General features: G+C 35.3%; 1 protein-coding gene across 2 annotated transcripts in view; it reads right to left on the bottom strand.

The window, feature by feature from the left end:
* Window positions 1–13,745, bottom strand: part of LOC150098911 (SMAD family member 3-like) — a 162,470-nt gene extending 148,725 nt beyond the window's left edge. For both annotated transcript variants that reach the window (XM_090404669.1, XM_090404668.1), the window contains exon 1: window positions 13,549–13,745. In XM_090404669.1, the coding sequence (XP_090260795.1) occupies window positions 13,549–13,745 (197 nt within the window). The remainder of the gene's footprint in view (window positions 1–13,548) is intronic.
* Window positions 13,746–14,911: the final 1,166 nt, after the last annotated feature.

Here is a 14,911-nt window from a genome sequence, read left to right as displayed (position 1 = left end):
TTTATCTAAACTTGGGGAGTGGGTTCTGGCATGCTGTATTGTTATTATTCTTACATGTAAACTGTCTTTGCTATTTTTTTTATTTTTTTATTTTGCCTCGTAATTTTATTAATTCATTATATCTAAAAAGGAGAATAAAATATCCATATTTTTCGTGGTACTTTTTAATAAAAATTCTACTCACTAAAAGATTGTATGTGCACAATCTTTTACTGGATGTGCTACGGTCAAATATAAGTTTTGAACTTAAGCTCTCAGAGAGGCTTGGTATAAAACTGAACCTCCAGGAGTAGTTGGTTTTGTCGTAAGTTCATTGTGATAAAATTTGTGAACTATAATAATGATAATACTTCAGTTTCCTCAGTACAAACATCGGTATTGGAACTCTTCATTTACAGTAAATTGCAATTGCAAAAGAGCCAAACTTGCCAAGCTTTAAACAAACGTGCAACATATACATACAGTTGACTACGGCTAGTTACATGTTAAAATTACACTGCCAAAATTACACAGGGAAGAAATTACACAAGGATGAAATTACATATAGATAAAAATACATTAAGAAAAAATTACACAAATTTGAATATTCATACCGAAGGTTTTTACTTTAGAGTTTTAAAAATTTTATGATGAATTTTATATTTATTTTCAGATAAGAGTTCCGTTAATTTTGTAATACTTTATAAGACCTACCTCTTGACTTTAATTCGATTAAAATATTATTGGTATTTTGTTGTCAAATTAAACACATAAACTTTCTTAATATTGCAAAAATTACTTTTATTTTAAAAAATAATTAAAAAGAAACACTAAGTCATATAAGCTATACAACGTAAAAAATCCAATCGTCTATTAGAGTCGTAATTTTGTGCAATATTTGAAATACGTTGTTTTAACGAAATGTACCTACGACGTCCTGGGTTTCGTTGACCAGTTAAATGCTGCAAATAGTTTGTATGTTGTAAAGAAAATTCTTTAAATATGTTATCCAAAAATTTTCAGACAGTTGGATGGGAATACTGAAAGAGCGACTGAAGTCCATAGGGCCATCCTTCGATACAATTTGTAGTTCTAGCTATACCGTTGGCTGCAGAGTGTCTATGGTTCCAAGAAGAAATATTAAATAGAGCCATAAGTGCCGTTTCTGAGCTGTAGATCACGAATGTATGTACGTTCGAAGTAAAGGAGAACTTGCTTGATTTGTTCATTATAATCGTCTAAATTAGAAAACAGATCAGCAACTTCTAAAAATGTTTCTAACACTTCTACTGGTAAAAGTGCAAGTGATTATAACATTTTAATGTTTACTGCAAATGACTGGTTGGATTCATACAGAGAATTTAGCCCACACTCATTTACTTTGCATATAAAAGATTGTGATAAGTGGAAAAAGCGGCCACCAATTTCGATGTTTTCAAACACGGAATGGAAATCATTCATTGCTGCTGTTTCAAAATCGGTCAAACTTTTTTGTGGTCAAGCTTAAGGAATTTTCTCCAGTAACATGTTCAGCATCTTCAATTATATTTCTTCCTTTTTCCCTGGTAGAAGAGCCGGTAGACAAGGAAAAGCGACGCCGTCTATCATATTGGACATGGATACTGTATAACTGATAATATATTTCTGGAACCACTTTAAAATGTACCATCTGCTAGCCAAAAATCGTTAACTACAAGTTGATCTAGAAGAGTCTTGTGACCAATTAGTATTATACGTTCTGGATCTTCTGACCCCGGAATCATGAATAATCCATTTAAAGTACTTCTCTGATATTTCAAAATTTTTGTTATCTGGATTTGAAAGAACGTTTCCGATTGTTTTAGCTTTGGATCTATTTAATCGCCTCGTCATGGAGCTCTTCTTCCGTAGGCACATTTTTAATCCTTCTGATACAGTCACTAAACTGTTAGCTATAATTGCACGAGCCGTTGCGCCTGGATTCGACATTTTTCTTTTCATTTGATTTGCAAGTTGATGAGCTTCAGATTCAAAAGTGCTGTTAACATAAGTGTTTTGAAGACTCGCGGATAATCTTGTTGTCTCTGGTATGGAGCAACGATCGACAATGTAAAGTTCTAAGCTTTGCACAACGCCAATGAATAGTTTCGATAGCAGTTACAAGGTGACGAACAAACTCAAATTCTTTGTAAATTATAATTCGACCACCTTTATTACTAACGCCGTACTCAAAATCAGCCATAAGTAAATTAAAAATTAATTTAAAAAAATTAATCACGAAATTTATTACGTCGCACGTTATACACTAGTTGTATTACGAGTCACTAAACTAGCACTGAAGAATGTAAGACAGAAATTTACTTATATACCTTCACCCAAACAATTGTTAGAAATTCTTCAGCAGTTCATGGTGATTAACAATTGACAATTAGTTTTTAACTTAGGAAATTATTCCTTGTAAATCTGAGGTAAGTACTAATTAGAGTAGCTAATCACTACATCATGTTGAGTTTCCAACTCAACCACCTCCCTAATCCCCTTGCCTAAATCTACACTAGTGATTTACCCCTCGCTGGTTATACATTTTGTACAATTTTTGGTAAATTTTATTTTATTTGTAATTTCTTACTTGTGTATTTTTTCCTTTTAATTTTTTTCTTAGTATATTTTTATATATGTGTAATTTTTTGTTTGTGTAATTTTTTCTGTTTTTTCTTCCCTGTGTAATTTCTTGATTTCGTAATTTCGAAATTACTTGTGCAAATACAGGGTGTCCCAAAATTCACGCAAGAAGTAATTTTGATAGAAAACACAGGTTTTTAATTAAAAATTGTAATTTCTTATTTATTTCGTGTGAGAAGAGGGCAGAACTGTCAACTGACCACCACCTTGTTGTGTGCACTCTACGGCTTCAGAAACCAGATGCTACCATCAACGCTGGTAGGCCTAAGCAGCTATACCACGTGAAATGGGAGACATTGGAAAACGAGGCTGTGAGGAAGAATTTTGCAGATGACATTTCCTCCAGGTTCAAAGAGATCCCCAAGCATACTGCAGATGTTGAGGAGGAGTGGAAGCTGTTCAGAACAGCTGTCACTGCCTCTGCACTCTCATGGTGTGGCAGAAAGCGGCTCGGCGTGGCAACGGGCAGTGAGAAAAGGACACCTTGGTGGAACCAAGAAGTCCAAAAGAACTGTCCGGGCAAAAAAGGAGTCCTACCTAACATGGCTTAGAGTCAGGTCACCTGAGATGCGTTTGCGGAATGCTGAGGGACGAAAAGCTGCTGCTAAGGCAGTAAAGAGAGCAAAGCAGAAGGCTTGGGAATCCTTTGGAGAAAGATTAGGCTCATCCTATGCAAATGCAAACAAAGTATTCTGGCAGACCATCAGCCGCCTTCGAGGGAGGAAATCGTGCACAGCAAGGGCAATTAAGACCTCTGATGGTGCACTTTTAACAACCGAGAAGGATATCCTCCACAGAAGGAGGGAATACTTTGAGAGCCTTCTTAACCCGGGTGGCCCAACAGTTGTGGACATCCAAGAGGTGCAGATCGGGCAATGACTAGTCTCACAGCATAAGAGGTCCGTTTAGCAATAAAATCGCTAAAATCGGGCAAGGCTGCTGGCGATGATGCGAGACGGTGTTCTATGGCTGACTCGAGTGTGTCAGGCTGCTTGAATATCTGGGCGAGCACCAAAGCAATGGTAGACAGGCATAATAATACCAGTCTTTAAGAAGGGAGACCAGAAGGATTGCAGTAACTATCGTGGCATCTCTCTGCTCAGCCTGCCTGGGAAAGTGTATGCTAAGTGCTTGGAAAGACAGTGCAGGAGCATAGTTGAGTCAAAGCTCCAGGAAGAACAATGTGGCTTTCATCCTGGTAGAAGCACAACTGACCAAATCTTCACTTTAAGGCAAGTCTTTGAGAAATCTTGGGAATATGCAAAGAATGTCTACACATGTTTTGTGGACTTGGAGAAGGCATACGACCGGGTTCCCCTGGATAAGCTTTGGCAAGTAGTACAGGAGTATGGAGTGGATGGTCAACTATTAGCTGCTATCAAGTCCCTGTATGAATGCCCAGAGTTTTGTGTCAGGGTAAACAGCACAAAGTCTGAACCTTTCACAGTCTCTGTTGGCCTCCGCCAAGGGTGTGTTCTGTCACCCCTCCTTTTCATAATATTTATGGACTGGATTGATAGGCACAGCTGAGGCAGTGAGTGTGTCAGAATTGGAAAATGCAGCATTGGACGTCTGCTTTTTGCAGATGACCTAGTTCTGCTTAGCTCTTCCACAGATGACCTCCAGTGGACCCTGGATAGGTTTGTAACTGTTTGTGCAGATGCTGGAATGAAGATCAGTATGGCCAAAACTGAAACAGTCTCAAGACAACCATCCCAGTACACTCTAAATGTAAGTGGAGTCCCAATGAGGCAGGTGGAGAAGTTTAAATACCTTGGGTCCATATTCACGAATGATGGAAAATGGGACGTAGAGCTAGATACTCGAATTGGCTTAGCAAGCTCGATATTGCGGGAGCTTGGCCGTTCGGTAGTATTGAAGCGGGAGTTAAGCCAGAAGGCAAAGTTGGCTGTCTTCAATACAGTCTATGTCCCCATCCTCACCTATGGTCATGAGAGTTGGGTAATGACCGAAAAAATGCGGACACGAATCCAAGCGGCTAAAATGAAGTTCCTTCGAGGGGTTGCGGGGCTGACAAAACTCGACACAGTCAGAAGCTCTGCAATTCGGGAAACCCTCAATACTCAACCGCTGCTTCTCTGTGTTGAGAGATCACAGTTACGTTGGTACGGGCACCTGGTCAGAATGCCACAAGAGAGGCTCCCTCAGCAGGCCCTCTTTGCCAAGCCAGAGGGTGGGAGGCCACGTGGAAGGCCAAGGACTCGCTGGATAGATTACATCCAAAACCTTGGGTGGACACGTTTGGGAATCCCACTAGAACACCTGAGCTTGATGGCAGAGGATCGTGACCATTGGAAGTTCCTCTTGCAGCTGTTGCCCCCACAACCCAATTAGGATGAGTGGCACTTGAAGATGTATGTATGTATGTATTTCTTATTGATTCATAATACAGTATAGGGTTATGCATGGAATAGCATATTGGGTAAATGGCCTCCACGGCTTTGCTGGCACATATGCACACTTTTGTCGAAATTTTCCATGACCCTTTTGCATGTGGCTTAAATGTGGAGGAATTTCGTTGATACAGCGCTCAATTTCCTCCTTCAAGGCGTGGGTGGTCGTGGGCTTGTTGGCATAAATCTTAGACTTCAAAAAAACTTAAAGAAAAAAGTCCAACGGCGTTAAGTCACATGATCTGGGCGGCCAATTCTGATCACCAAAACGGGAAATTACACCACCAGGAAATGACTCATCCAGTAATTGAATTGTTTCTCGGGCTGTATGGCATGTGGCACCGTCTTGTTGAAACCACATGTCGTCCACATCCATATCTTGCAATTTAGGCACAAAAAACTGGATTATCATGTCGCGATAGCGAGCACCATTAACTGTTATTGCCTTACCAGCCGCATTTTCGAAGAAGAATGGACCGATGATGCCTCTAGCCCAAAATCCGCACCAAACAGTGACACGTTGTGGATGCATTTGTTTCTCAACAATCACTCGTGGATTTTCTGAACCCCAATTGCGACAATTTTGTCGATTAACGAAGCCATCAAGATGAAAATGAGCCTCATCGCTGAAGACGATTTTGTTCGAAAAATAAGCATCCACTTGTTGTTGTTCCATAATCCATTCAACGAACTCTTCGCTGTGTGTGTGGTCAGTAGGCTTCAGTTCTTGAGTCAATTGAACTTTGTAAGCATAAAGATGCAAATCTTTCGTAAGAATACGCTGTAGAGAGCTTTTCGAAATGCCCAGTTCAAGACCACGGTGCCGAATTGATGTTCCTGGACTCTCAGCAACACTCTCACGAACTGCTTCGATGTTTTCTGTTGAACGACTTGTTGAAGGACGGCCAGAGTGTATAAGATCACTAATTGATCCAGTTTCCTTGAATTTTTTAATTAATCTTTTCACAGTTGATGAAGTTAAATCACTATTCCGACCATATTTTGTACGAAAATTGCGAACTGTAGCTGCCAAACCTTCATTATTTTTAAAATATTGCTCAACAATGAAAATGCGTTGTTCTTTCGTGTAGCGCTCCGTTTTTAATAACCCTGAACTGTCAGCTGTCACGCTGTCTTTTTTTTCTCGTTGGCAACACTTTACTGCACAAATGGCGCTAAATTTAAATCTTGCGTGAATTTTAGGACACCCTTTATTTTCCTATTTTTCCTTTTAATTTTTTCTTAGTGTATTTTTATCTATGTGTAATTTTTTGTTTAATTTCTTAATTTCGTAATTTCGAAATTACTTGTGTAAATACACAAGTAATTTCTTACTTGTGTATTTTTTCCTTTTAATTTTTTTCTTAGTGTATTTTTATATGTGTAATTTTTTCTTTGTGTAATTTCGTCCTCGTGTAATTTTTGCAGCGCAATTTTTTCCCGTGTAATTTTTTCCTGCCTAATTTTGTCCTGACACGGACTACGGCTATGCTACTCTGGGCAGCAAACAATTTTAACCTAATATTATTAGAATAAATATCATCAGAAGACTAAAGGTGCAAAATAATAATTTTTATCGTAAAGTTATAAGATCCCAAGACTTTTTTTTTTCTCTCAAAAAATAGAATTGGGTGGGAGATGGCGAGACTGTCATGCATCTAAGGATTACTCAAAAATTATCTTAAATTTGATCAGAAACTATTCTCGGTAGTGCTGTATTATGTATTAAATTAAAAAGTTCTTCTAGACATTTATAAAAGTAAAGTAAAAAACATTATTTAGTCTTATACAGTTTGGAGAACCATTAAGTAAATAAATTGATGTTCTCCAAATTTCAAAAATAACTTGAATCTGAGTCCATCCATTTGTGTGCTATTACAATTTTTATTTCATTATCACAATACTGATGCCATTAATTATAAATAAAAATGTTCTAACAGTGACAGAATGCAACCTTTGTTACTTTAGAGTTAAATTAAAATGCAATTTTTTGTTTGTCTCTCATATCTGGTGGTGGTCATGGTTCCAGATACTGACACATATATTAAAATATGATTTTTATTTAAAAAAAAAAAGTCAGGAGTTTCAGTTTTTTTTATACATCAGAGACTGGAATCTCATCACAGAATATTTTTAACTAAAAATTTGCAAAAAATCGTTTATTTTTATTTTTATACTGTTTTTCATTAAATCAACAATTATCAAACCACTGCAGAATGCTATATGAATTAGAGCATAAAAGAAATACAGAATTGCTTTCTTATTTTCATATTAACTGAGATTCAGATTCTAAACAACATTTTTCATTGGATTTAATTATTGTAGGAACACTAAAGTATATTGAAAGTTTATTTTTCACTTGGTTAGAGTATAATAAATTTAGTTTAATCCTTTATCCAAGTGTGAGCAAACAAAGTTTGCACCTGAAAGTATCTTCAGGACTGGGATAAGGTGGTACAACACCAGGGAAACTCGTTGCAAAGGTGGAGCAAGGTACCAACACTCCTGTCTCAGTATCTCCTATAATGCAAAACACATCTCCTTGCAGATATGTCTAATGTTATGCATTAAGGGAAGGGCCACTATCCAGACTAGTTTCGTGGCAACTCCTATAGGTAGAGATGACCTACTAATGCTTCTGCCTGGTATCTCAACTTGGGCCTGGCTCCCACTGAAGAGACCTCAATAAAGGTCGAAACTAGTCTGGGTAGTGGCCCTTCCCTTAATGCATAACATTAGACATATCCGCAAGGAGATGTGTTTTGCATTATAGGAGATACTGAGACAGGAGTGTTGGTAGCTTGTTCCACCTTTGCAACGAGTTGCCCTGGTGTTGTACCACCTTACCCCAGTCCTGAAGATACTTTCAGGCGCAAACTTTGTTTGCTCACACTTGGATAAAGGATTAAACTAAATTTATTATACTAAAGTATAGTTTAATAAAATTTTTGATAAATAAGCCAAAGCCAACTACTCCAATATTTTCACTGCAATATATATATATATATATTTATATATATATTTATATATATATAAAAATATATATAAAAATTTTATATTATATATATATATATATAAAAGTTTTTTTACCTTGAGAATAATGTATATTAGGGTTACCAAGTAATTTTATAAACTTAGTTATTTTACTCCTAATCCCAAGTAAGCAAACAGTTAAATTTGCGCCTGAACATAGTTCAAGTCTAAAGGTGGTGCAACACCACAGCAACTCACTGTAAAGGTGGATAAAGCTCTGATCACGATTCTTAGTATTTTCCATAATGTAAAGCACATCTCAATAAGAGATGCAAATTTAACTGTTTGCTTAATTGGGATTAGGAGTAAAATAACCAAGTTTATAAAATTACTTGGTAACCCTAATATATATATATATATATATATATATATATATATATATAATAAGAAGAAGCATACTTTTGCACTTTTGTTAGCAACTTCATATTTTCCCAAAAAATTAATAACTTTATCAATCACTGTGAATTTTGACCCACAATTTGAAGAGTGATACATGACATAATGATGCTCAGTCTAAATATACATTACATTCTGTGATTTTTGCACCACTCCCCTCTCCTTCTCCAGCTTAGCAAATTATTAAAAACTAGGGTATCCATCAGTGGCACACCCAGGGTGGGGCAGGGGGCCTGGCCACCACCTTGTCTTGAAAAGTTCTGTTTGCTCTCTAGTGCTGGATGCATTCATTATTTAAACATTAACTGATATATAAAGTTAGCAAAAAATATATATATATTAATTTATATAAGTAAAGTGGATATTAGATCCAGCATTATTTCAAAGTCATATGTAGATGCTATGAAAGTTTCGTAAGGTAAGTTGACCAGACAGCTTATGGAAATACATCCCCAGGCATTCATGAGTTGTCCTGGTGTGGACTACTTAGAAGACATAGGTGCTGCCCAAGTGTCTATATATATATTCACCTTTCATTAAGCCATTTTGATAAGGTTTCACTAGCCTGACAGCTATTTCGGACTAGTTGGCTCTCTTCAGAGACAACGCAGAAACCTTAAGAGCAAAAACTCTTGTTTAGCGAGTCAATAAAATATATTAATTTAATCTAATATTAATGTGCATTGTATAACATCTGCAATAACACAAGCACCAGCTGCCCAAATATCCATTTAACTTCTAACCCATCAACCTTGCTACTGATACTCATATTTTATTCTATCTACCTATGTTATTTGGAACAACCTTCCTAATGAAGTATTTCCCAAAGACTACAATCTCCAGCATTTCAAAAAGAATTAACATATTCTTTCTCTCTTGACTCCTACTCACATGCCCTGTGATAAAAATCCACAGGATTTAGATCAAGTGACTGAAGAGGGCATGTAAATTTAACCTTAAACAATCTATCTTTCAGGAAAGCTTTGATCAAAATATCTTTAGGTTTCTATTAATCATTCCAAAAATATTTGCTCATAAATTGATGGAGAACTGCTGCTGCTGATGCCTTGAATGAATAACTGCATGTGGATTTTAATCAGTTCATATGTGAATTTCCATTGGCACATCCGTAATAAAAGTGAATATTGACCAATTTGGCAAACATGAACTTGCCCTCCACTTCAAAACACCAATATATGCCTTAGAAACAAACACACTAAAAACAATAGCAATCATATTAGAATGAATGCACCAAGAATATCTTGAAAATGTATCTATCTACTTTGTTTGCATGTGCCAGAAATGTAAGGTTTCCAGCTCAATGAATATTTTTATTACTTCTGAAGTGCAGAATAAATCTTTAAATTAAATTAAAGATGCCAAGAAATTATATTCTTGTTTAATCCTCTATCCAAGTGTAAGCAAACAAAGTTTTTGTGTGAAGTATCTTCCCAACTAGACTACTTGTATATAGAAGCTAATAATTTCACATTAATTGCCTTAGTATCTCATAATGCAAGCACACATCCTTTCAGGTGTACATAATACTATGCATTATGGGAAGGGCCACTGCCTAAACTTTTGTATAAGAGAAGGGTCTCCAAAACTAGACAATCCCTCAGATCACTCAAATTCGATGAGTGATCTAGCAGATCATTTTAACTCCTTAACTCTCAATCACTCAAAAATACTCAGCGGTGGTTCTACTCAGGCAGGCAAACCCTATCACCAAGCAGAATTGCTTATCTCCCAGGAAAAACATCCAGCAAAGGACAGATGATCAGTTTGCTTCAGTTACTTCAGTGAAAGAGGTATCTCACTATTCATTTATCTATAACAGTATTTCCCAAATTTTCAGGACCCCCCCCCCATACCTCTTTTAAAATTTTAGTGATGCTGGCATACCCCTGCTAAGGCAAAGGCAGTTTGGAAAGATTATCATAATATTTCCTTCAAACACTAATATAGGTATTTTTTTAACATTTGCATTGTAATAACTTACAAATTTAATTATTTAATTACACTTTAATTATTAAATATATTTTTAGTCATTTGAATCTAATATAAATACAGTAGAAACAAAAATTATGAAATTAAAATTTTCAGTAATAAAAACAAGTTTAATTAGATGAATGAAGAGAGTCAGCAGAGAGTTCCAACAGCTTGGTTCTAACTATTTCAGTTTAAACTTTTAATGCAAACAGTATGAAACTATGTGGTTTCAATGCAATCAAGCCATCAAGCAGATATGGTGCTAATGGAGATCATCTGATGCATGCCAAGAGACATAATTCATTTCAAACTTCCTTTAGATTTTTTACGCATTCATCTAGACGTGCACCTATCTACAGCAATATGGTGACAAAAATATAGAAGAGGAAAAAAAATGGTAATCAAAGAAATGTTTTTAAAAAAAAGTGTCTATCTGCTAAAGACATTTTGCATACATACCACACTTTGGGAAACACTGATCTATAATATGGTATTTTTAAGATGAGTTTAAAAAATAAACAGCAATCACTAAAAAATACTGGTTAAAATTTTTAAAAATGTTTAAAAATAGATATAAAAAATTTATATATATTTTTATTAATAATATAATCAATAAATTTAATATTTAACAATTTACTAATAATAGTGTTATTATTCATTTTTGAATATATACATTTAAAAGCAAAACTGTATTTTTCATTAATTTTATTTTTTTAATGTTTTTTTTTTTTTTCACATTCAGAAGAGGAGGAGGAATCACATCCAAAGTTCCTCTCAAGTGGAACTTTGAATGTGATTTCTAAAGTGCAATATTATTTAAGGATGCCTGCCATCTTTACCAAAAATAATTCTTCCTTGGAAAGTAAACCCACAGACAAGTTTGTTTTCACTTACAGATATTCACTTAGACATGTTTTCACTTACAGATATAGTAAAAGAATTATATACTTTAGACATATTCAGTAAAATATGCATTTTAGCATTTATTACATATTTCAAATAACTGTATATTGAAAACTATTTTAAAGTTATATTAAAAAAAAATTGTCCATCCTGCCTATGAAAAGCTACTAGCCTACAGTACACAAGTATTAGTACCATGAGTTGGGCTAAGAGACAAACTGAAAACCATACTCTGGAGACCAAACGGAACATTTTTTTCATGCACTTCAGGCCTCCAGTAAGCAGGATGGTGGTGACCTCACATCATACAAATGAAATTTATCTCCCACCTAAAAACATTCACAAAACATCATGTCAAGGTGGGATTTGAATCCTCAGCCTACCTACTGGTTGGAGATCAGATATGCTAACAACTTGGAAAACTAGGCGGACACATCTAAAATTACACACACATGCACATCATTAATCTTAAATGGTTTAAAACCATTTAAGATTATCATATATTTGAAACTATTAAGCTAAAATAAAATGATCAAACATTCTAAAAGTAAACACTGTTTTAAACACAGATATTTGGTTTTTTATAATATTGCTTCCTGTGTTGCCTTTACACACGCTGGATACACCATAAATAAGAAAAATTATTTTAACACTATCAAAAATTGGCCTGGAAATCCAAACCTGGAAATCCAAAGAAATTCGGCCGCTAAAATGTTTCAGAATTACTGAATCTCCACGCGAAAGACTTTTGCTGGGGCCCCGAAAACTTTAACTGGGTCCCTGCCAGCTCTCGGAATACCCCCCACCTGCACTGCGGGAATTCGCGGTACGGTAGTTACAGCATTGATTATCATATTCGCAAAATCCACAAGAAATATCCGCCTTCCACCTGTTGGTAAATTCTACATCTAGACAGAATTTAAAAGTAACGTGAACAAATAATTATGCTTAAGCTAAACAAGGTTATAATCAATTATTAAAACGAATAGCATTCTTTATAATAATAACGTTTTTTTTTTTAAAATAACAGCATTTTTCAAAATATATCGGAACGAATCTATGAAAGAGAAAAGATACTATAAAGAAAATGAATAACATCGCAAATTATCTTTTTAAATACTTTTTTTTACGCTATATTATGCAAAGTCACTAAAAATAAACCGTGGCAGTATATAAAAACCGCGTTGCTTCTTGATGCACCGTCATTTCTGGAAAGAAAAAAAAAAATCGCTAAGAGAAAAAAAAATTTTTTTTTCCTCACTAAGAGAGAGAGAGAGAGAGAGAGAGAGATGACGGTGCGCATCATTTCTTTTAATGACAAATAAGTGCTCTGCTCGTCTCGCCAAAGGGATCCTCTTAGCAACAGGTACAAATGTATGCGTAATTTAGATGAGTCAAGTCTGAAATTATTTCTTAGTGTAAGGAAAAATCATAAACAACAAAAACGTACAAAATCTCAAAAAAAAAAAAAAAAAAAATGAATTAATGTACGAATGCAAAAACGTTTCAAATTTACCTAAGGTCTTCGCGGTATTAATGCTAATAAAATTCCTTTTCCTCGTAATTAGAATGGAAGAAGACTCGTATTCAATGTGTATGTAGCCATGGTTGCATAAACTATAGTAGGAAACACTGCAGTTGCTACAGTTTATGCAACCTATGGACCAAATTTTATATGTGTGTGTGTGTGAATACGCACACATGCAAACTATCTACACTTCATCCCAGATACACCCAAGAGCGCATTGCCAAACGAAGAATAAGCAGACATCTTAATAAAAGGTCTGGCAAATTCAAACATAATTCTGGGAGGATATCAAAACAATACTGTCTATTAAAATATAATTAACATTTAGTATATAAATCGCTTCAATGGGTACTTATATATCTTGTTTAATGATTGGATATTAATACATAGCGCAAGGAGAAAAATATTACATATTTGGAAGTTCTTCATTTTTTTTTCTGAAACTAAATAAATTTTAAAAGAAATTTTTAATTCTAAATAAATTTTACTATGGAGTAGGGGGAAGCGTGGGCATACCTGAACTAGCAAATGCTTACCTTGGTAATTAAATCACTTAATGCAAAAATACTTTTCATAAAATTAACAGCTGTGTTAAAAAAAAAAAAAATTAAATAAAATAAATAGAAACCTTAAAATACCTACCTCGGAATTGTAATACACTTTGTACTCGAATCTTGAGAAGAGACAGCCGTTTCTAATTCATCCAGCCCGCCAGTCTTTTTCAGTTTCTTTACCAAACTTTTAACAGCTTTTTCACTCCACTTATCTTCGCCCTCACCCTTCTTCCAACCTAGAAGTCGTTTCACCACAGGTAGCGTGAATGGAAGAATGGATGTCATATTTAGTGAAGCCCACGGCTATATTCAGCTGGGACGTACATCAAGTTTACAGACGAAGTATCCACAAAAATAAAATAAAAGTACATAAGTTAAGTCTTAAATTACTAAGCTTCCAAAAGCACACTGTATGCTATATAGCTCACATTCAATTCATTAATAAGTTTTCTTTTCACCTGCTACTTGCATCTCATGAGTACATCACCGAGTATAAGTTTCGATTTTAAGGTAACAAAAGTCTATGGAGCAAGTATACATTAAGATGATAATGATGCATAAAACACAACCACGCCATCCGGTGTGTTGCAAAATACCATGTCAAGGTAAGCATCTGCCTTGTGGCGCGCACGAGAACTTTCTGTCAAAGTGCCTTTGCCATAAAGCTATAGTTACAAACCAAACATTAGCAACGTGCCACAGTGCGCCACCAATGCTCAGTTGCTAAACCGCCCAAAACCGCCAGTTTGTTTTCTTGTCGCTTGTCGCGCTGTAGTTCTTTACCATAATAACCTACCATTGTCACAGATTCTCACATTATACCTAGACGTACTTTGAGAGTCACGTGGCATTCGGAGTCCGTTATTTCCATGTTTACTTTACAATATTTCTGTTTACACGTAATATTTATAGAATGTTTCAGTTTAAAAATATAATTCATTTAAAGAAAATTACAGTGCTAGTGGTTTTTACATATTCTTAAATTCTTAATTCAATAAAAAATTTTAAGCCCGAAACGTTTACGTATTTTTAATCATTAAGTTATAAAAAATATGAGAGAAGATCGGCACTACATTCAAGGGGAGAATACCAAAAATTCTTTCCTTAGGTGGCCAGCAAGAGAAGGAATGATTGTACACTACTGGTCTTGCAAGATGGAACAGATGGTAGAATGACCAAGACGAATGATAATAACAGACCTGTTTAATAAATACTGTACTTCATAAGAATATTTCGTCTGACGAAGCAACTTTTATTTCAAAGAGGACGGAGAGGGTTGAAGAATTAATGAAGTGGATGTATTTAGAATACTAAATACTCAAGATCTGAGTAAGACAGTAGGACTGGGAGACATTTCACCAAGTGTCTTAAGGAAATGTGCTGTACTAACAGTCCCATGGAAACTGCTATTTAATGAAAGTCTTGCAACTAGGAAAGCCCATGTTAGTGGA

The sequence above is a fragment of the Typopeltis vanoorti genome, chromosome 15, assembly GCF_054136105.1.
Source record: "Typopeltis vanoorti isolate ZY-2024b chromosome 15, IOZ_Tvanoo_1.0, whole genome shotgun sequence".
NCBI lineage: Eukaryota > Metazoa > Arthropoda > Arachnida > Uropygi > Thelyphonidae > Typopeltis > Typopeltis vanoorti.
The sequence above is the reverse complement of the archived record's forward strand: the minus strand, read 5'-3'. Positions and strand labels throughout refer to the sequence as shown.